The sequence below is a fragment of the Rana temporaria genome, chromosome 3 (genome assembly GCF_905171775.1).
Source record: "Rana temporaria chromosome 3, aRanTem1.1, whole genome shotgun sequence".
Lineage (NCBI taxonomy): Eukaryota > Metazoa > Chordata > Amphibia > Anura > Ranidae > Rana > Rana temporaria.
In genome coordinates, this window is record NC_053491.1 from 378292984 (window position 1) to 378314371 (window position 21388).

Sequence of the window (21388 nt, forward strand, 5' to 3'; positions counted from 1 at the left end):
GCATGTCATGACACTCTCTACTTTGCAGATAGAGAAAGGAGCTGTGTGTTAGGGAGCGTCCTGACCCTCCTGCTCGCCCCCTCCCCCCTCAAGATGCTTTCTCCACACCAGGGAGAAAGCCTCGCATTACTGTGTGGAGTTACAGACAGAAGAACAGGAAGTGAGGATTTCTCAGAAGAAATAAGGACATTAGAAAGCAAAATCGAAGGATGAGGTAAGTGAAGGAGGACTGCACTAAGGTAAAGGAAGCTATTTAGGGGGGGGGGGGAAATACCTTTACAACCCCTTTAAGCATTAGCAGGGCCGCCTGAATCTTTAAATGTTCTTTTATGAGGGTTTATTAGGTTTTTCTCCCCCCCCCCCTATAAAAATATCTGTCCATTCAGTGTGCCTAAAGACACAACTTTTTTTTTCTTTTAAGGTTTATATAGAGTGGGGAATATTTAGAACTCTGGCAATTTTTTTTCTGTTGATGTACTGTTAGGGAGGTTCCCCTTCAACTCCTGTGCCAGAGACACAACAGGCAATGAAAAGAAGCCCCTCAAATGTAAAGGGGGCCAACAGGCCTCCCCATTGGAGGGTTTCCCTCTATTCCTGATACACTGATAGCTTTAAACATTTGAATTTCCTATGATGTTTTGTTCCAATGGCAATGGTCAGTGGGACAAAAAGGGTGAATCCCTGTGTATATTACAGACAACAATAACAACCTGACAAGGATTCTATCCACACTGTTTAAGTGTTAAAAAAAAAAGTTTCAGCACAACATATTCTCTTACTCCAGTGCCAGGATCACCCACAATCTTTACCTGATGTTGACAGCAGAATACAGACAATGCATTGTAACCTTTGTTTTTCTACAATAGTCAATAGCTTTGTCATACAAAGGATAACATAAAGAGAATATCATAAGAGACTTCAGTGATAAAACTGTCACAGAACACAGGGACTCAGACCCAAGAATCTCTGGCAAGCAAAAGCTTTATTTCAATGCTAAAACTCCAACACTTGAAAAGCCCAAATGTATAACACAATCAATTCAACTCTCTCATGTATCATCTCATTATAACCATCAGTCTGCGCAGTGTGACATCACAGCACATTGTATCATCATTGTCTCGCACTGGAAAAACAAACGCATCCAACCAATGTCAGAGAGGAGGGCTCCAGGCATTGTGGTGTCAGGATGGAAAACTTAGTGCTTTATTACTCATCATCATAGGGGTATTTAGGAGATTCCTTCCAGCTTAACGAAAAGAAAGGAAGAGATACATTAATCAATGATGTCCTCGTCTGCAAAATATTATCAAATCTCCCCAAAAAAATAAAAGGGTGAACTGCTTTGCATTAATATTCATGTATATAGCAAGGCAGCAACACCTGATACAGTGGAACCTTGGATTACGAGCATAATCCGTTCCAGCAGAATGCTCGTAATCCAAAGTACTCGCATATCAAAGCGAGTTTCCCTATTGAAGTCAATGGAAACCAAAATAATTTGTTCTGCATGGATTTCAATGGCATACAATACCGCATGCGGCCAGAGGCGGAAGGTGCCGGAGATCCTCGGAAATGTCTGGAAAGGCCCGAGGACAGTTCGGTTGACCTCTGCAAACCTCAGAAAGACTTACGAGCCTCAGAAAGACTCACAAGCTTTCCGAGGTTTGCAGAGGTCAGCCTAACTGTCCTCAGGCCTTTCCGTGCATTTCCGAACGGCGCCCCCACTGCACACCACTTTGGCCTGAATCCTGCTAGTTTTGCGAGACAACACTCGCAAACCAAGTTAGGATTTTTAGAAATACAGGGCTCGTTAACCGCGTTACGCGCAATCCAAGGTTCCACTGTATTTTTATTTTGGTGGAAGAATCGCACCCATCGACTTTTTATAACTCTAAAAAATTTAAATGAACTCCAGGAATGATCACATTTTTTAATTAACAAGGGGGCAGTTGGTTTACATGTAATCAATACCAGAACAAAGTCACTCAGAGCCCAGGGCAAAATTGGCAAAGCTGTGCCATTCCCAAACTTCACCCAGTTTATTAAGCATGGTTGCCATGCTCTGTATTCTGTGTTATATGTCACACGCCCCTTACTTCTGTTAAATAGTAATGGTAGCTCTGAGCACTGTATAATCAGGCATGCCTAATTGTCTTTAGCAGTTAGGCTCCCACTCCCAGCTGCCACCATGCTTGCCTAAGAATCACTGTCTTTTTTAACTTTAATTATATTTTTTATTTTATTCTATTTTATTTTGTTTCTGTTAATTGATGGCCCCCTTTGGGGATCCACCCATTGAGTATGTTTAATATAACACATAGGACTTGAGCTGGTGTGGTCATCTATATATAATAGAAATGGATTTTAAATACCTTTTATATGTATTTACAATTTTTAATGTAACTTACTGAATTTAGATTATGTTTAGCCACCATAAGCGATGTCCCCATTTACGGGTTTCCTTTCCGTTTCCGGGACATAACATCATTATGCCAAGCTCTGCATTGCAACTGCTGTCATGCCTTAGTCACCGTCCCATTAAGGGCGGTGCTTCTACCCCATCAACGAATCGCGAGTCGCTCTTTGTGGAGCGCAGTGACTCGGAGATGTTAGATGGGCGCATGCGCGAGTAATTCAGAACGAGGCTTGGTTACGGTGACATGGTCTTATTCTAAAAAAAAATTCTATGTGGGTGGGGAGCCCGACGCCGTGCGTGGACGCACGTGGTGTGGTCCCGTGCGGCAAGCGGATATTCCACCACATGGAAAGTTTAACTGTGTGTTTTTTTTAGCCTCGAGCCGTGACATAAGAGTCCCGCCTCTTGGTGGTGCTTTTGTCACGCCTTGTTCTGGAGAATGTCACACGCGTCGCGCCGAGGGTCCGCCCCATTTGGGCGAGGCCTGCGGGTAATCTATGAACACTGAGTTCCACTTGGTGGAACGCAGTGACACGGATGTAGGTCTGTGCACTTCCGGTGCGCGCGTGTGCGGATCCCAGAACGAGGCTTGGTTAGTGCAATTAATTATTGTTTGATTGCTAATGTGTTTTCTATAAAGAGGGATGGCGCCTCATGCCACTCGTGCCCCCGAGACAAAGTGATTCTTTCACGAAACGCGGCGGGTGGAGCGAGTGACGTGCGGATGCCATCCCCCTCATTACTCCATACGAGTGGCCTTGTTCCTGAATACGTCCGGCCGGCGTTACAGGCCAATGCTGTTTTTTATCAACCTAAATGTGAGTTGTATATATGTTACATTTTGGTTCAAAATAAATCACCCAGATTTTATGCTATGTGGAGCTCTGTTTTTGTCTTTTATACCCATCGTTGAGCCTGGCATGGTTCTAGTTCCAGTGGAGGAATCACTGCTGATCTAAAATCTTATGGTTGAGAAATATGCTGATAGTGGTCCGGCAGGACCTTGATTTATGGTAAGCAGCCGCATAATTTGGTGGTGGATTCACGTCTGGTGCCTAATAACATCATCTCTGCAGTTCACACGGGTGTCTTTCCTGCCATTGGACTTATCACTTTATTTTTATTTATTTTGGACTTTACGGACTTCACTTATCACTTCGGTGGTTTGTTTCACTAGTATTGTTGTGGCCGCGGTGTTGTGTTGCTCATGGTAACCTGTGGCATTTACCACCGGGACTCCCACATACTACTTCAAGCAGAGTTAGGTGGTTTTGGGCCCCCTGACTCTGTGTGATTTACACCATTGTTTGTAAAATAGAGTGTTATTTTTATAGGTATAGCATATGCACTTGGGCAGATGCCTAAATTGTTTGTTTGATATATCCATATTATTTGGTTTAGCGCAATTATTCTTTTTTCTTATCACTATTTTGTTTATACACAATTTAATTGCTGCTTATTAATCCGACTTTTTGATTCACCTTAGCGCAGTTGTTTCCAAATTCTTTTTACTATATGTAATGTGCAGCCCAGTGTACAGGGTGCAGGGCTCAGGAGTATGTAATGTACACTCCATTATACAGTGCTCAGAGCAGCCATTACTATTTAACATAGAGCAGTAAGGGGCATGTGACATATAACACAGCATACAGAGCATGGCATACAGGAGTATGTAATGCATACAGTACACTACAAAATCCTAACTGCTGCATTACATACTCTTGCCCACTGATCTCTGTATGCTGTGATGTCCCTCCCCGAGTCCCGACCAACTATAAATCTTCCCCAGTAAAAATAGTTTTCCCTTGAGCAACACCCATCATCCACCTCTGCACCACCTGTCCAAAGCTTACCTCTTCAACCCTTGCCCACCTCACCTCTGCACCTCTCGTCCCTCGTCCACAGATCACCTCCGCATCTAACTGTCCATAACTAACCTTTGCATCCCCCGTCCAAACCCCACTTCTGCACCCCTTCCTAAAACTCAAATCTGAACCTGTTTAAAGCTTACTTTTGAACACCTGTCCAAAAGCTCATCTGTGCACCCCACCGTCCAAAGCTCACCTCTGCAACCCACCTCCTACAACTCACCTCTGCATAACCTTCCAAGCTCACTTTTGCACCCTCATCCAAAGCTCACCTCTGCACACCACTGTTCACAGCTCACCTTTGCATCCCCATTCACAACTCACCTCTACACCTCTTGTCCATAACTAACCAGTGCACCTCATCTCTGCATCCCTGGCCATAGCCAACCCCTATTCGCAGATGCCATCTGCACCCCTGAGCCACAGCTCATCTCTGCACCCCTCTTTCACAGATTATATCTGCAACCCCCAACGCCCACTTTGTCAACAGCTAAGCACTGCAGCCTTCTTCCACAGTTCCTTACATCTGTACTTCTCATTCACATCTCCCTTCTGCACACTCAGTTCTGGACTCTGCATTACCCCAAGCCTTCACCACTGCACACACCCTATCTTCGTTATCCCCATCTGTGCACAAGCACCTCTCGGGCAACTGGCCCGGCTCTAGCATCTCCCTCAGCTGTGGCCTTATTTTCCCCATACAGTGTACTAAATGCACAGTCATTTGTAGCTCTGCTCTCCAACTTGGCCAGCAGTGACACTGAGATCAAATGTGGCAGTGTTGTCGGCATCAAGACACCAGGCAAGAGCTGAGGATCACAAAGGGTGCAGCTTGCCATGCAGAGCCAACCTCCCACCTATTAAAAGACTGTGCCTGGTATACTCAGTGCTCAGCCTGATCCTGGGGGCCAGCATCCCACTCAATCCATCCCTACTTTTAAATCTAGCATAAAGAAATTTGTGAGCTGTGCACTAAATTACAATCCTGCATAAAACTTTATTGACTAAGATTCAATTTACAAGTGGCTCAAAGCTCAAGAACCTCCCCACTCTTCAATAGAGTTTATTGAAGTAAATAATGTCAAAGAGAAGAACCCTAGAGCATTGTGCGTTGACTCTCAGTCAATCAACTTGTATTCAGTATTGTAATCTTGTGCATGGCGTCTAAATTTCTTCATTAAATGTTTAGCAGGTACAAAAAAGGTACAAAAAAGTTACATACAAGATCAATGGCTTTAACATCTAAATCAATACTTTGGCTTTTACATATATGCCTATGAATGTTAAAAATAACTCTTTTAAACAATTTGTGTTTTAAAGGGTTTGTAAAGGTTCATGTTTTTTCACCTTAATACATTATATGTATATATATATATATTATATTATATAAAAGATCTGATGTTTGCTGGCCCCCGTGTTTACCTGAGCCCTCGAAAGTCCCGCGTCATGAACAAGCAGGCTTCTCGACCGGGCTTTTCGGCTCTTCTCAGCTGATTGATAGCAGCGCAGTCATTGGCTCCCGCTGCTGTCAATCAAACCAATGATGCGGCGCGCCGGGGGGCGGGGCCGAGTGATTCAGTCGACGGCTATAGCCGCCGGCTGTATCATGGGAGCGCGCCCACAAGCTAACCCCCTTGGAAGAGAAATCCCATGAAGGGGGCTAGCTGATGCGGGGAGGAGCCGAGACAGCCGCCGAGAGACCCCAGAAGATCAGGATCGGGGCACCTCTGTGCAAAACGAGCTGCACAGTGGATATTTATATTTTATATTTGAACCTTTACAACCCCTTTAAGTTTAGAGATCATTTCAAGTTAAATAGATGAAAGGTAAATCCTATCCAAGAATTCTACAAATTCCACACAAAGCAGACAAGGCTCTTGCATACCTATCAATGCTCAAGTATCGCATGTTTTTGTTAATGCCATCCAATCTTTGTATGTCTTCGGCACTCAGCTGAAAGTCAAAGAGCTGCAAGAAAATAACAGAACAAGTATAATTACAAAAAATATATGTTTAGATAAACAGTGGACATAGGGGTTTATTTACTAAAACTGAAGAGTGTAAAATCTTATAGCCAGCTTTTAACTTCAGCTTGTTCAATTAAGCTTTGACAATAAAACCTGGAAGCTGATTGGTTTCTATGCATAGCTTCACCAGATTTTGCACACTCCAATTTTAGTAAATCAACCCCATAGTGTTGTACCTGCTTTTGAGATTTACCCAGCAAGGCAAGAGATGTGATTTTTAACCTCCCTGGCGGTATGATTCTTTCAGAAAAAACATGCTAAAAGCGGTACCATTATTTGCAAGGAAATTTGGCGTTTTATATTGTAGGTCTGTAATTTTTAGAAATAACTCACTTAAATCTGACCAAACAAGATTCTAATAGGCATCCCGTGTATTACATTTTTTTAAAAACAAAATTATAAATTACAATATAATAAATAATTATAAATAATTATAACAAATAATAATATAATTATAATAAAAATTATTCAATAATGTAATCAAATCAAAATCACTGAAATTTGCTCAGTTGCAGAATTGTTGCTGTCATTATTTTTTTTTTTTTATGACGAATTTCCCCACAAATCGCTATCGCACAATTCTGCAAGTGATTATAATTTATTATCGCTGTTTTTTAGCTGATCTAAAACTATTTTTGACATAAAGGGACACTTTTGGTTGCTATGGACAATCTACAGTTTGCAGGGAGAAAAAAAGGTTTTTATTATATAAAATGACATGCAGGACACTGGGCAGACCACTAGGGACAGGGGGGGTGTGTTTTTTTTACATACAGTACTGTAATCTATAAGATTACAGTATACTGTGTGTATAGTGTTTGTTTACGTTTTTGAATTTGGCGCCGTTCTCCGTCCCCGTGCGTCGTAACGTCGCAGGGAACGGAGATCGGCGTCACACGGAGGCACTATGTGAATCGAGCGAGGTCCCGCTCGCTCACACAGCGCGGTGGCATCGCTGGATCCAGGGACAAGGTAAGTAAAAAGTGCCTGTGGATCTAGCGAGGCAAGCCCGTGACTGACACGGGGTTACCGATAGTAGCAAGAAAATCTAACCCCGTGTCAGTCTCGGGAAGACCGCCAGGGAGGTTAACACTTACAGGTCTTATCCCTCCATCTGCCTGCGACTGGACAGAGGAAGGAGAAGACGGATGAGCTCATCTTTCTATCACTTCACTCTCTCTCCCTATCAGCATGTTCCTTGTTAGTACACGAGCACTGCAGCACAGCCCATTGGCTATTTGTGCAGCTTTAAAAAGTGTTAGACACCAACTGGAAGAATTGTAGACAGTGTATATGTGTCACCTAGGTTTCTTACCTACACATGGTGAGGGGCTCTAGCATTGGTGTGCGCAGCCTATTACATTCGGGTGCGTGCCCCAAATATATTTAAAAATATATATATACATTGTACATTCACATCAGTCTCTGCCCTCAAGGAGCTTACGATCATCTAAGGTCCCTAACTCACATTCATACACACACATACTAGGGTCAATTTAGATAGGAACCAATTAACTTACCAGCATGTCTTTGGAGTGTGGGAGGAAACCAGAGTATACGGAGGAAACCCACACAGGCACAGGGAGAACATGCAAACTCCAGGCAGGTAGTGTTGTGGTTGGGATTTGATATATATATTATATATACTCGCTCTGTGCTAGTTCACACGAGATGCAGTTCCGTGCGATTTTTTTTTCTGCTCTAAAAATGCATGCACAGTGTTTTCCATGTATTCCAATGGCTTTAGTTCACACCAGTGCAGTCAGTTCCCGTTGGTTTCTAGTGCAGAAAAAAGTGCATGGAACCATATCTGGTGTGAACTGGCCCTCTGACTTATTCTGCTCAGCGCAAATGTGACACACCGCCAGAAGGCGGTCCCGGGGTGATCTCCAAGGATGGCGCAACACCACCCCACTCACTCAAACTTAATTGCAGTACTAGAAGAAAGCAAAGAGGGGAAGGCTGCATCTTGGGGACATTGCTGCATTCATCCTGAGAACTGGGAGTGCCTGAAACGGTTTATACAGGCTCATGCATAGCATACTAGCTCATTATGGATTACTTGCCTGAGATCGAAGCCCCCGCATGCGCCATAGACATCGGTGCCCGTTTTCTGGAAAATATCTCCTTAAGCGCGTAGGTTAAGGAGATATTTCTTGCACCTACAGGTAAGCCTTAATCTAGGCTTACCTGTAGGTTAAAGTGGTCTGTAAGGGTTTACAACCACTTTAAGCTCCAACAATAAAACCTAGAAGGTGATTGGTTACTATACGCAGCTGCACCAGATTCTGTGTGCACCAGTTTTAGTCATAGCTCCCAACTGTCCCTGATTTCGAGGGACTGTTCCTCCTCATTTGTCCCTCATTTTGGTCTGATCTATATATTTATATACATAAATCGCATTACTTGTCTATCAAAAAGTGTTACCCAGTGCTAAAGCTTTCCTCCAATTTCTAAATTGCCGCATTTGTAAATTCCAAAAGCCAATATAAAGGAATACTAGTGTAAAAAAAGCACTTCTGGGTTTAACCAATCATTTATTTTGTACTATTCTACTTTACAGGGGGCGTGGCAGGGTGTGTCCTATGCCTACATTTTGCCAATAGGTATCCCTTATTCCCATCTCAGAAAGTTGTGAGGTATGGTTTTAGTAAATCTCCCCTATAGAGTACTACAAACAGCTTCCAACCCTGCCATGCTTTATGTAAAACAAAATAAAACCTTTTTTCTGGAGCTGAGTTTTAACCAGGATTTCTTATATTCTGTCACATTTCTGGATGGTTAATATCTGTGTTTGAATCACCTGGAAGTTTTGTTTGATTCTCTCTGCAGTAAAGCTCTTTGCGAGGACAACAATCCCTCTCTGCAGTAGATAACGCATCGCCACCTGCGCTGCAGACCGTCCAACCTTCTTCGCCACTTCATTGAGAACAGGATCTTCCAGCACTTGGGGTGAGTTTTGATCTATCCTTTTAGGCAAAAGATAAGAAGCTGATTTTTTTTTTCTATTGTTAAAGTAGATTGCAAACTCTAAAGCTGGCCATACACAGCTTGTTATTTTTTTGCTTATTCATAAAAGGTGGATGGAGGGAATTCCCACCCCCCCGGGACACTGTACTCTGACAGCAGCACACAATTTGGATGGAAAGTCTTCCAACACTGAACAATCAACTTCTCTTAAGCGAGGTAACCTACACACTGATCGAAATTCATAGGGCCCAAAAATGCCTCTACTGGACCAGCTGATTTTCTATCAGTGTATGGCCAGCTTAAGCCTCGTACACACGATCAGATTTTCCAGTGGGAATTGTGTAATGACAGCCTGTTGGCCGAAAATCCGACCGTTTGTACGATTCATCGGACAATTGTTGTTGGATTTTCCGTGGATAAATGTTGGATGGCAAGCTAAAAAAAAATTCCACGGACAACGGTCTGTTGTCAGATTTTCCGATCGTGTGAACACAAGTCTGTTAGACAAAAGTCCAAAGTACAATCACGCATGCTTGGCATCAATGCTCATCAAACACAACATTAGCAGAAGGTGCCTAAAGGGTGGCGCTCAAGAGCTGAAAAAAACACATAATACGTCACTACGTTTGTGTTTGCTGGCTGACAATTGTGTGCCGTTTGTATGCAAGGAAAGTTCCTGGCCAACGCCCTTCAAACAAAAGTCTGGACGCTTTGTCTGCGCAAAAAACGATCGTGTGTACGAGGCTTTAATTGGATGACATCTTGTTTAGTAAAGAACTGAGTCACATGAACAATTGGCAAACATATAGCAATGGTTTAGAATACAAAGTCATAATAATAAATAATAATAAAGTCATACAAGAACCTTTTTCTAAGTCGGAGCGACTTGAGTCTCTCCTATTAGAACGGTTCCATTGAGTCGCCTGACTAGTTGCCCCTGTGTGAATCGGCTCTTAAGCAGTATTTCCATTTCAGCTAGCTACATAAAATAAAACAAAATGTAAATTCAGGAAAATGACATCTGTGACGGAAAAACATTTCCCATACCTCCAACAGTTAATGTAAAATTAGTGAAGGAAGGAGTTATTGAGGGCTAATTATGTAAAAGAGCTAATAAACGGTTAATCAGGAAACACTTTGATTTAAAAACTAAACTTTTTTGTTTTGTTTTTTAGCATTTAGTTTTTATGTGAAAGTGAAAGATCCATATGTGTTTAAATTTTAGCAAATACTTTTGGGAAAAAGCTGTTTTAGCTGATTATAGCTGAACTAGTTGCTTAGAGCAGCTATAACTCACAGAACTGAGCCTTTCCAACAGCAAGTACCAGTAGCTGCATGAGTGGACGTGGACAGAGGATGAAAGGATTTGGGGGTGTATGAGATGTGTCCTAGGTACCTAACTAGTTACATTTGTACTTACCAGCCCTCAGCTCTGCTTGAGCCCAGGACGCTGTACCCAACCAGCACAATGTCTTTGGATTTGCAGAATTCCAGCAGCTTGCCCTGATTAAAGAATATGTGACACTCCACCTGCAGAGAGAAACATTGTATTGGTTAGGGAGAACTCCACATTAAAAACATATTTTAGTAAATAAAAATAAAAAAATTTAACCTCATTGATGCATAGCTAGAACTCCACTCATAGTCAATGCAATGCACTAAGCTTTGCTAGGAGACAGTAGTAAGGCTTTATGGCATCTTATGTGCCTCCTGGAAGCATCAGAAACTGTGATCAAGGTAACTTTTTTTTATCAAAGTGTTATTTTGAGAATTTTTTATAAAGAGAATATGGAAAATATATTTTTTTGGGGAATCATACTTACCTAGGTGGATGTAGCAGCAGTTCAATGATGCATCTGTCCCCCGCCGACTCTAATGCCGCGTACACACCATCACTTTATGTGATGAAAAAAAATGACGTTTTTAAAAACGTCACTTTAATTGACTGTGTGTGGGGGAAAACGTTGTTTTATGTCTTGTAAAAAACGACCAAAAAAAATTGAAGCATGCTTCAATTTTATGTGTCGTTTTTCAAAAGTGCACTTTTTACTTCACAGAAATTGACCGTGTGTAGCAAAAAACGTAGTTTTCTAAGACGTTTTTTCATCCACGCATGCCCAGAAGCTACTTATGAAGCGAGCTTCAATGGTAAAACGTGGTGGAACGTAACCTCACTTTGCAAGATCATTGTGAGAAAACGATGGTGTGTAGGCAACTTCGTCTTTGAAAATTGAAGTTTCAAAAACGTCGTTTTTTACTTCATAGAAAGTGTCGTTTTTTTCCATCACATAAAGTGATGGTGTGTACGCGGCATAAGACTGAAAACTGAGTGATCAAACACTGCTAATCTCTGGTTTCTCAGAGTTCCCTAAGCAGAAAGCCGGTGACTGTCAGTCACCAGCTCCCTGCTCTGCCCCCTCGCGCTCACTGCAGTGCTGAGCTGTGAAGAGGACAGGAGCGGCTGGCTCAGGCTCTCAGCGGCTCGCTGAGACTCTGAGATGGGTGCTGGTCCAGGCATGTGGGTGGATCCTGACCATATGGTCGCAATCTTTCCGGAGTCTGGACCAGCTGTTTGACGCGTTCTTAAAGTGATTATAAACCCTATTTTTTCTTGAATTTCAAATAACATACATATCATACTTACCTCCACTGTGCAGTTCGTTTTGCACAGTGTGGCCCCAATCACTGTCTTCTTGGGTTCCCCCGGCGGCGCTCACGACTCCTCCTCGCATCGGTAAACCCCCTGGGAGAAGCGCTCTCCCTGGGGGTTACCTTGCGGGCATGTATTTGCGTGCATAGACACAGAATTCTGGACTCGGCCCCCCCGGTGTCCGCATCATTGGACTTAATTGACAGCAGCGGGAGCCAATGGCTGCGCTGCTATCAATCTATCCAATTAAGGCCCAAGAACCCCAGGCAGAGAGGAAGAATGCGTCTCCGCCGAGAGAATGAAAGGGCTCAAATAAGTAAAACATGGGGCCTGGGGGGGGGGGGCTTTCACTGTCAGAAGTTTTTTAACCTTAACCTCCCTGGCGATATGATTAAGTCTGGAATTTTGTACCAAAAGCGGTACAATTATTTTGCATGAAAATTTGGCGTTTTGTATTGTAGGCCTGCAATTCATATGAATAACTCACTTAAATCTGTCCAAACAAAAGTCTAGTAGACATCTCGAGTATGATATATTTTGAAAAACAAAATCATAAATTATAATATAATAAATAATTATAACAAATAATAATGTGATTATAATAAAAATTATTCAATAATGTAATCAAATCAAAAACACTGAAATTTGTTCAGTTGCAGAATTGTCGCTGTCATTATTTTTATTGTTTGATGATGAATTTCCCCACAAATCGATATCGCTCAATTCCGCAAGTGATTCTAATTTATTATCGCTCTTTTCTAGCTGGTCTAAAAGCACTTTTGACATAAAGGGACACTTTTGGTTGCTATGGACAATCTACAGTTTGCATGTAGAAAGAACAGTTTTTATTATATAAAAGTACATGCAGGACAGTGGGAAGACCACTAGGGAAAAAGGGTGTGTGTATTTGTTACATACAGTACTGTAACCTATAAGAATACAGTATACTGTATGTGTATTGTGTTTTTCACTTTTTGAATTTGGCGTCGAACTCCGTCCCCGTGCGTCGTAACGTCGCAGGGAACGGAGCTCGGCGGCACTGTGAATCGAGCGAGGAGACACAGCGGAGGAGCCCGCACACACAGCGGGGACACATCGCAGGATCCAGGGACAAGGTAAGTAACTTCCCCCTGCATCCTGCAATGCAATCCCGAGTCTGGCTCGAGGATACCGCTTTTGGTATAAAAAATTAACCCCGAGCCAGACTCGGGATTACCGCTAAGGAGGTTAATGCATAGTATGCATTAAAGGGGTTGTAAAGGTTCGTTTTTTATTTTCTAAATAGGTTACTTTAAGCTAGTGCATTGTTGGTTCACTTACCTTTTCCTTCAATTTCCCTTCTAAATAGTTTTCTTCTTTGTTTTCTTTGTCTGAATTTCTCACTTCCTGTTCCTCCTCAGTAAGGTGTTCAGTAAGCTGTTCTAAATGACTTTCCACCGCTCGGATGATGGTGGAAAGCTTACTGAGGAGAAACAGGAAGTGAGAAATTCAAACAAAGAAAAAAAAAATTTAGAAGGGAAATCGAAGGAAAAGGTAAGTGAACCAACAATGCACTAGCTTAAAGGAACCAATTTAGAAAATAAAAGACGAATCTTTACAACCCCTTTAAGGTGAAAAAACATGATGGTTTACAACCTCTTTAAGCCCGGTGTCTGCTGAAAATGGGTCACAGGAGTGCAGAACGAACTATACTCCTGTGATCCATAGGAGAAGTACAACCAAAGGAGCTTTTTTATGAAAGAGTTGCTTTAGAACTGAGCAAGCCACCTAGATGGCGAAATATCTTCAACATTATAGAACAGGTCCAGTTAAATGGAACCACTACTTGCTATACCCTGACCTAGATAAATGAGAACCTTAACCAACATTAGTAAGAATAAATTCTAGAGCTGATATAAAAGCAATGTTTCCCTTATTTTCTATACAATAGATTTGTTCCCCAAAGTCTCTCCCCATTTAATCACTGTAGTTACCTGGTTACAGACAGGTTTATACTTCAGTCCCGGTGCACTGAGGATCAGCTCCAGTTGTTTGCGATTAAAGTTAGACACTCCGATTGATCTGACCAGTCCGGCATCTTTACAAGCTTCCAAAGCCTGGAAATCACCAGTTACATAGTTTAAAAATATATTTTTAGATATACATAAAGTGTGATTTAATTTTGTGAATAAGATCCTTCCTGCCACCTTAAAGCAATCAAATACTTGCGTAATCAACATAATACAAAATCATTGCTTATAAATATTAGAAATCATTTAGTTTGTGTGTATTTAGAAACAGATACAACCCTCTTTTTGAACAGTCTGTCAACACAACCAGTATCTGTGGAGCCGTATTCCATATATTTACAGGTCTTAAAGTACAATAAGAGATCCCTTTCTACCTGTTTAAGTTAAGGCCTAATCCAACCAAATACATTGCTTCCCTAACACTAACCAGCCTCTCAGCCAATCAGGTGCTCGGGTCTGGTTACCCTGTCACCTGATTGGCTTAAACACTATTGGATGCCTGATGGGACGAGAGGATGGGAGTCCGAGATGAGGACGGTGTCGAGACGTGCCCGCAGGAGACATGAAGGACCCCGCTCGTCGCCGTCACCCGCTGCCCCACCAAGACAGGGTAAGTGCCGGGCAGACGGCGAGCGGGCGGGGGTCACACTGGTAGAAATTAATAGGCACAGTGACTGCGTGTAATAGGCACAGTGGCTGCGTTTGATGATTTTTAAATCATTTTGTTTGCACCCCCTCCAGCCGCCACTGACCCCCAGGTAATATTTTGATGAAAACTGAAGATTTTAAAATATTGAATTGACAGCAAAGCTTATATGAGATTTTACTGAGCCCAGAATCAATGACCAAATTTCCCAGCTTACCTTCCAGGTATCCCGGATATCGGTGTTGTGAAAAATTAATTTTTCATTTTCGTCTTTGGGAAATGGATCATCTCCAGGCTGGGAAGAAAGAGGGAGAAGAAAAGACAATGTTCACATTCTGGTTTATATTGGAGAATCAGTCCTCAGAGATACACCAACTGTCTAAGTGGGGCATTTAAAAAAGCAGTGTTATTTATTTTATGTTCTGACCAAACCATCGGCAACCTAAACCAATCTTATCATAGCGTTATCATAATGCGGAATAAAAAATATGATTATGAGAAAAATCTGTCTTTTTGAGACAAGAAATACAAAAATAAAGTGACCAACTAAAGTTCAACTTTAGTGAGCTTAGAACACTGAAAGTTTAGCACTAATTGACTTCTATGGACCCTTTGCAATGCATGGATGGTCTTTGCATTACTGAATAAACCTGTCTGTTTCATTATAAAAACTCTAGATGAGTGACAAAGTACTTTGAATCATTAAGTAGTCAATTTGATTAGCCTAGTGAACAAACAGTATGAAAATAAGGGTAACGTCCCAGCAGCTGGCTGGTGTTTGTAAATATGAAATAATCATTCAATATTTCATAATTATCGAACGACATGGAAAATAATTAATTATTTTTAGTTTTTTTATTTAGTCTCATTAAGAATAATAAGAAATATATTTTTAATATCACAGAAAATAAAGACAGACCAAAAAAATGAATTTCTAATTGGTCACTGTGTTTTAAATGTAATCACTGTCATACAAGCATGTATAGGGATGATGTGTGAACCTACCTTAAATTCCACAGGGGTGTGGATTATGAAAAGATCCATGTAATCTAGTCCAAGATCCTTTAGAGAGCTCTCCAGAGCCGGACGGACCCTTTCTGGGGCATGATTATTACTCCACAGCTTGAAATTAAAAGTAAACAAAAAAATTTTGGTCAACAAAAGTGATATGAGGTAGTATAAAAGACCTGTAACAAATACTGCCCCCATCAGAATTTCTGTGTAGAAGCAGCAGTCTCTCTGCAGAGGTAATACACACCCCTGCTAAGTCACGGCTAGAGCTCTCCAACCAAGGGGAGCATGAGCTTTGTTAATTGCAGAGTGACAGTGTAGATCAGACTCAGCAGGAGTTTTGTTGAACCTCTGCAAAGAGACTACTGCTTTCACCCAGAGAGTAAGAGTCGTCCTCTTCATCTCTACTCGGGATGTGGGTGCTTTCTGAAGAGAACCAACAGTTATGCCTCGTACACACGACCGTTTTCCTCTGCAAAAACCATTAAGGAAAATGCTGGCAGACCTTTTTTGCCGAGAAAATTGGTCGTATGTATGTTTTTCGTCTAGAAAACTGTCGTGGATCTCAACGAGAAAAAAAGAGAACATGCTCTCTTTTTTCTTGCCGGGAGTCTCTTTTTCCTCGTCGTGTTTCCCGTCGGGCTGGTTTACGATGAGAAACACGTTCGTGTGTATGCTTAGAAACCCGCGCATGCTCAGAATAAAGTATGAGACGGGAGCGCACCTTTGGTAAAAGTAGCATTCGTAATGGAGATAGCACATTCGTCACGCTGTAACAGACTGAAAAGTGCGAATCGTCTCTCACCAAACTTTTACTTAACACGCAGTAACATGAGATTAGCAAAAGCAGCCCCAAGGGTGGCGCCAGTGGAATCTAACTTCCCCTTTATAGTGCCGTCGTACGTGTTGTACGTCACCGCGTTTGAGAACGACAAGATTTTGTCTCGACAGTGTGTATGCAAGGAAAGCTTTACAAGAATCTCGTCAAGCTTGACAAGAACCTTGTTGAGGAAAACGGTGTTTCTTTTACGACGAGATTCTCGGTCGTGTGTACGAGGCATAAGACTTTGCACATCTATTTTTATTCCATTAAATCTACAGACACTTACTTCACTTGTCCTCATCCATGTTTTCAAACAAATGTGCCTTACTTCCTGGTCAGGTTTTAGGTCACGAAGGAGTTTACCAGCTGACCTCATTAGCACACACCCTGCATCATCCACCCCCCTACCTACCCACCCATTCCCAGCTGCACGTTTTTTAAATGAAATGAAAAAAATCATTGATCACCCCTCTCACTAAATACAAAATATACAACTGCAACGCATTTTAGGTGGCATTGAAAATAATGGCACCCGAAATTTTGCGATTCTGCCAACGATCCCAAGATTTCAACGCACTATTCCCAATGCACAGGTTCCTGTAGAAATGGCTGTGCATTTAAGTGGGTGCTGAAGCGACCACCAGCTGGAACCATGTCTAGTCAAAGAAAGAGAATGTTACCAGCACACCAAGGTTCTTTGCCACAATCCCAAAATGCCCAGGTGTGAATGGGGCCTGAGTTGCAAGCTTTTATTTAAAAAGTGTAGAGTAGCTAAGCACTGCCATAACTGACATGTACCAATACAGGAAGAACAGAGGGCCAGATCCACAGCCAGCCGCCGTAACTTAAATATTCCCATTTAAGTTACACTGCCGGAAAATTTCTACCTAAGTGCCCGATCCACAAAGCACTTACCTAGAAATTTTCGGCTGTGTAACTTAAATCCGGCCGGCGCAAGGCGTTCCTATTCAAGTGGGGCCGTACTGCGCATGCTCACGACGTCATTTTCCCGACGTGCTTTGCGCGGTTTTTACGTTGCGCCGGGTTTTGAGAATAGCGACGGGCGTAAAAAAAAAACTACGAGTTGCGGCGGGAAAAAAAAATTTGAAAAAAAAAAGACGGCGACGCGGGATAGAAGGGTCTACTTTTACAAGGCCTAAACAGTTTAGGCCTTGTAAAAGCAGCCCTAATTTTACGATTGCAAACTAATACTTACGGAGAAAAAACGAAGCTGAAAAGCTTTGTGGATCTCCGTAAGTGCTAATTTGCATACCCGAAGCGGCATTTCGACTCGAAATGCCCCCAGCGGCGGATGCGGTACTGCATCCTAAGATCCGACAGTGTAAGTCCCTTACACATGTCGGATCTTCTGCCTATCTATTGGAAACTGATTCTGTGGATCAGTTCCAAAGATAGAAACAGGGATACGACGGCGTATCGGTAGATACGCCGTCGTATCCCTTTTGTGGATCTGGCCCTAAGTCACTGGTTTGTTTACCGAAAGCAGGTGGATGGCTGTCCTTTACTGCAGCTAACTGGAGATCCATGCTGGCTTCTGCTTGTAAACAAACCAGCACGAGATCTGTCATTTAGTGGCGGTAGTACTACTAAGGTTAAATGATAGATCCTTCACCAGGGATCCCGGGTGACGTCATTGACCAAGTATGGCCGCGCTGGAATCTGTTATTTGTGATATGAGTAGCATTTGTTACATAGTTACATAGTTAGTCCATCTAGTTCAACCATAAAAATAAATAAATAAAAAATAATATCATACAATCCCATATACACAGTCCCATACCCACAGTTGATCCAGAGGAAGGTGAAAACCCGAAGGCAAAATTTGTGATGTAACATCAGGTGGGAGGTCATCCTAATTGATGAAGATCTACATTGTTTGATGACGTGATTGATGTCGGATTTTTTGTCAGGGAACATCCTTTTTTTTTTCTTTTGTTCTTTTTTGTCTTATTTTATTGATACACGGTACTTTAGCAAATTTTAGCAAATGCAATCCAGTTAGGGCTCAGATCTTGATTAGCCCTCGTTCACACTAAACATGGCTTTGAAATCAGATGAACTCGCACAATTTAAAAGCCACATTTCAGTTCGACTTCGGGGGCAACTTGAAAGAATTTGGTTCATGCACAGATGTCTTCTGAAATCACCCCCAAAGTTGCCAAAAGTAGTGCAGGAACTACTTTTGGAAATAGGTGTTGGACCGATTGGGACGCTTCTATTGCTGGCAATAGGCTCCGATTTGAAATGCGATTTGACCTGTCAATTGGCATGTCAAATCACACTGATGTGAATGGGGGCTAAAGCTGCTAGCTAATCATGTATTCCCTGGGATTAACTGCAAAGTTTTAAATAAAGCACACAGGCCCAGCTACACAGGATATGTTTAATCAGCATCATCAATAATCAGGAACAATAGCCGTATTGTATAACTGAGTGTGATTAATGAGGCGTGACAAAGTTTAAATATTGTATGTAGTTCACTGACTTCAACTGGTCAAAGCTCAAGTTCAACTTTGTAACACTTCCTACTTATAATGCTACTGTTACATTTGATTCTTCAAATTCTCATTTTATTTTATTATTTTTAAACATTTCCCCACCCTCACATTTCCTCATTTTGCTATTTTTTTTTTTTTTTTGGTCGCATACAGTTCCCACACAGAATCCCTAACAAATATAGCAGCTTCTAAGATGACTTAAAAGTGTATGAAAAATTTATTTTTTCAGTATGTTTGGAATCATGCCTCATTTTTTGAAGCTATTGAAAGGTTTATTACCTAGAGATTCTCCAGTAAAAACACTTCTTGTTGCATGCTGACAGCGCTCAGCTACTACGTTGCAAGTAGCAGCAATCTTGTCAGCCTGCCATGTGAGCTCCTTCAATTGGCCATTGGGCACCTATAAGGTCTTTTAGATGGGCAGCCTAACACCCAACTGAAAAGATGAGCATGGCATGCTCAAAGCGTTGTTGCTATTTGCAAGGCAGTGATTTAGCAGCGTCCGCTTGAAACAGTAAGTGTTGTAATATTGTATATTTTTGTTAAGCAAGTTGAGCATGCAAATAGTAATTACAAAGAAAAAATAAATAAAAAATAATGCCGGTCACATAAACCACAGATGATAAAAAAAACATGTGTAGGGAGGTATTAATTATCTATCTTTTTCAATTGAATTAAAATGTTGGCTTTAGATAGACATGCAGGATTATTGTATTTATTTACAGTTAATTGGAGAAAATTTGAACAGTCAGTTCAAATTGGTGGCTGAAATTGAAGGTTTTTGTTTAAACATACATCTTTTATAGAACCTTTACCTTTCCAGTGTAGAAAATGTCCTCTCGCTTCACCGTTCCATCAGCAATCTTTGCATTGATAGCCCGCCCAACTTCCACCTCGTTGCCATAGATGAAAGCACAGTCAATATGACGATAGCCAACATCGATGGCCACCTTTGTAGCCTCCCCTGCCTGTTCTTTAGTGTACTGCAAAAAAAAAAGGCAACAAAATCAAAAACAATGATATGTTATGAAGAAATTGTGTTTCAAAAGCTGAAGATGCCATAATGACTCATGACTCATAATGATAGAGGCCCTCATACAATCAGCTCCTGCCCTCACACTGTAGAGAACTTTTTTCAGGGCTTAATCATAGAGTCCTTTGCAATTAAAGCGGAGTTCCACCCATTTAAAAGTCAGGAGCTACAAAAAGTGTAGCTGCTGACTTTTAATAATCAGACACTCTCCTGTCCCACAGTCCAGCGCAGGGCCGATCCCAGACGAGGTGCACGGGGTGCACTGCACCCAGGCGCCTGAGGGGAGGGGGCGCCAGAGTGTCCGGAGCACCGTTGTGCTTTGCTGCAGCAGCTGCCCCGATGTGTCTTCCGAGAGGAGTCATGGACAGGACGAATCGATCACGCTCTGATCTGCACCCGGCCGGCCGGCGCCAGCCAATAGACATCATCGCTGCCACCGCGCCACCCAAGACTTCCCTCCCCCTGAGTTTACAACTACAGCGGAGGCGGGAGGGGTCATGGGAGGAGCGTAGAGAGCTGCCTGCCTGCTGCAAACGAGAGGAGCCGAGCCGAGCCAGCGCCGCCAAGTTCAGACAGCAGCACAGTGTCAGACTGTCGGTGCAACGTGCCTAAGATCTCAACTTTGCAAGTAAGAAAACACTTTACAGTATAAAATCACAGTCACAGTTAATAATCTTCAGACTGCAGTCAGGTGGCTGCAGCCATACGGAAGGCAGCCACCTGACTGCAGTCTGAAGAATATTAACTGTGACTGTGATTTTTTTTTAATATGCAGCATGGCAGGGGGGTTAATGTCCTGCACTGGAATTAGTGAATACGTGTCACTGATGAAACAGTAAAAATATCAAGCACAGAGGTGCTGAATGAATTTACATCATGTGATAAGTAATTGGGTATTCACAGGAGAAATATATTTACTGAAAAAATATATTAAGTGATGAACCAAGGTTTGTCTCACTTATAAACGAGTGTGTGTATGACCACTATTCAAAAACAGTTCTACCCGGCACACCTAGGATGACTAGAATGCAATAAAAGGTCATAAATGGAAAAAACACTTGCAATGAATATAAAAATATATATATATATACTGTATATATAAAACACGGTCCAAAATATCACAGTGGTGAAAACCAGGCGCAAATAAAAATGACCAAATGCACCATACGGCAGCGAATCAACAGGGCTTATATCCACAGATATAAGCCCTGTTGATTCGTTGCCGCATGGTGTGTTGGATCCATAATCTCTGGCAAGAGTATCCATTTCTTTTCCCTACTCCTCCAAAGTGAAGGCACTCCCGGGTGTTATATCTACTGTACATTTGGTCATTTTTATTTGCGCCTGGTTTTCACCACTGTGATATTCTGGACCGTGTTTTATTTGCATCACAAGTTATATTTAGTGATCACATAC

At 42.0% G+C, this 21388-nt stretch overlaps 1 protein-coding gene across 1 annotated transcript in view; it reads right to left on the reverse strand.

Moving 5' to 3' along the window:
* Nucleotides 1-963: 963 nt before the first annotated feature.
* LOC120932848 (aldo-keto reductase family 1 member C1-like) overlaps nucleotides 964-21388 on the reverse strand; it is a 29521-nt gene continuing 9096 nt past the window's right edge. The window contains exons 2-9 of the mRNA XM_040345634.1: nucleotides 19755-19922; nucleotides 15592-15708; nucleotides 14804-14881; nucleotides 13905-14027; nucleotides 10702-10811; nucleotides 9115-9280; nucleotides 6170-6252; nucleotides 964-1246 (exon numbers count right to left, since the gene is read on the reverse strand). Coding sequence (XP_040201568.1) covers nucleotides 1207-1246; nucleotides 6170-6252; nucleotides 9115-9280; nucleotides 10702-10811; nucleotides 13905-14027; nucleotides 14804-14881; nucleotides 15592-15708; nucleotides 19755-19922 — 885 coding nt within the window. The 3' untranslated portion in view covers nucleotides 964-1206. The remainder of the gene's footprint in view (nucleotides 1247-6169; nucleotides 6253-9114; nucleotides 9281-10701; nucleotides 10812-13904; nucleotides 14028-14803; nucleotides 14882-15591; nucleotides 15709-19754; nucleotides 19923-21388) is intronic.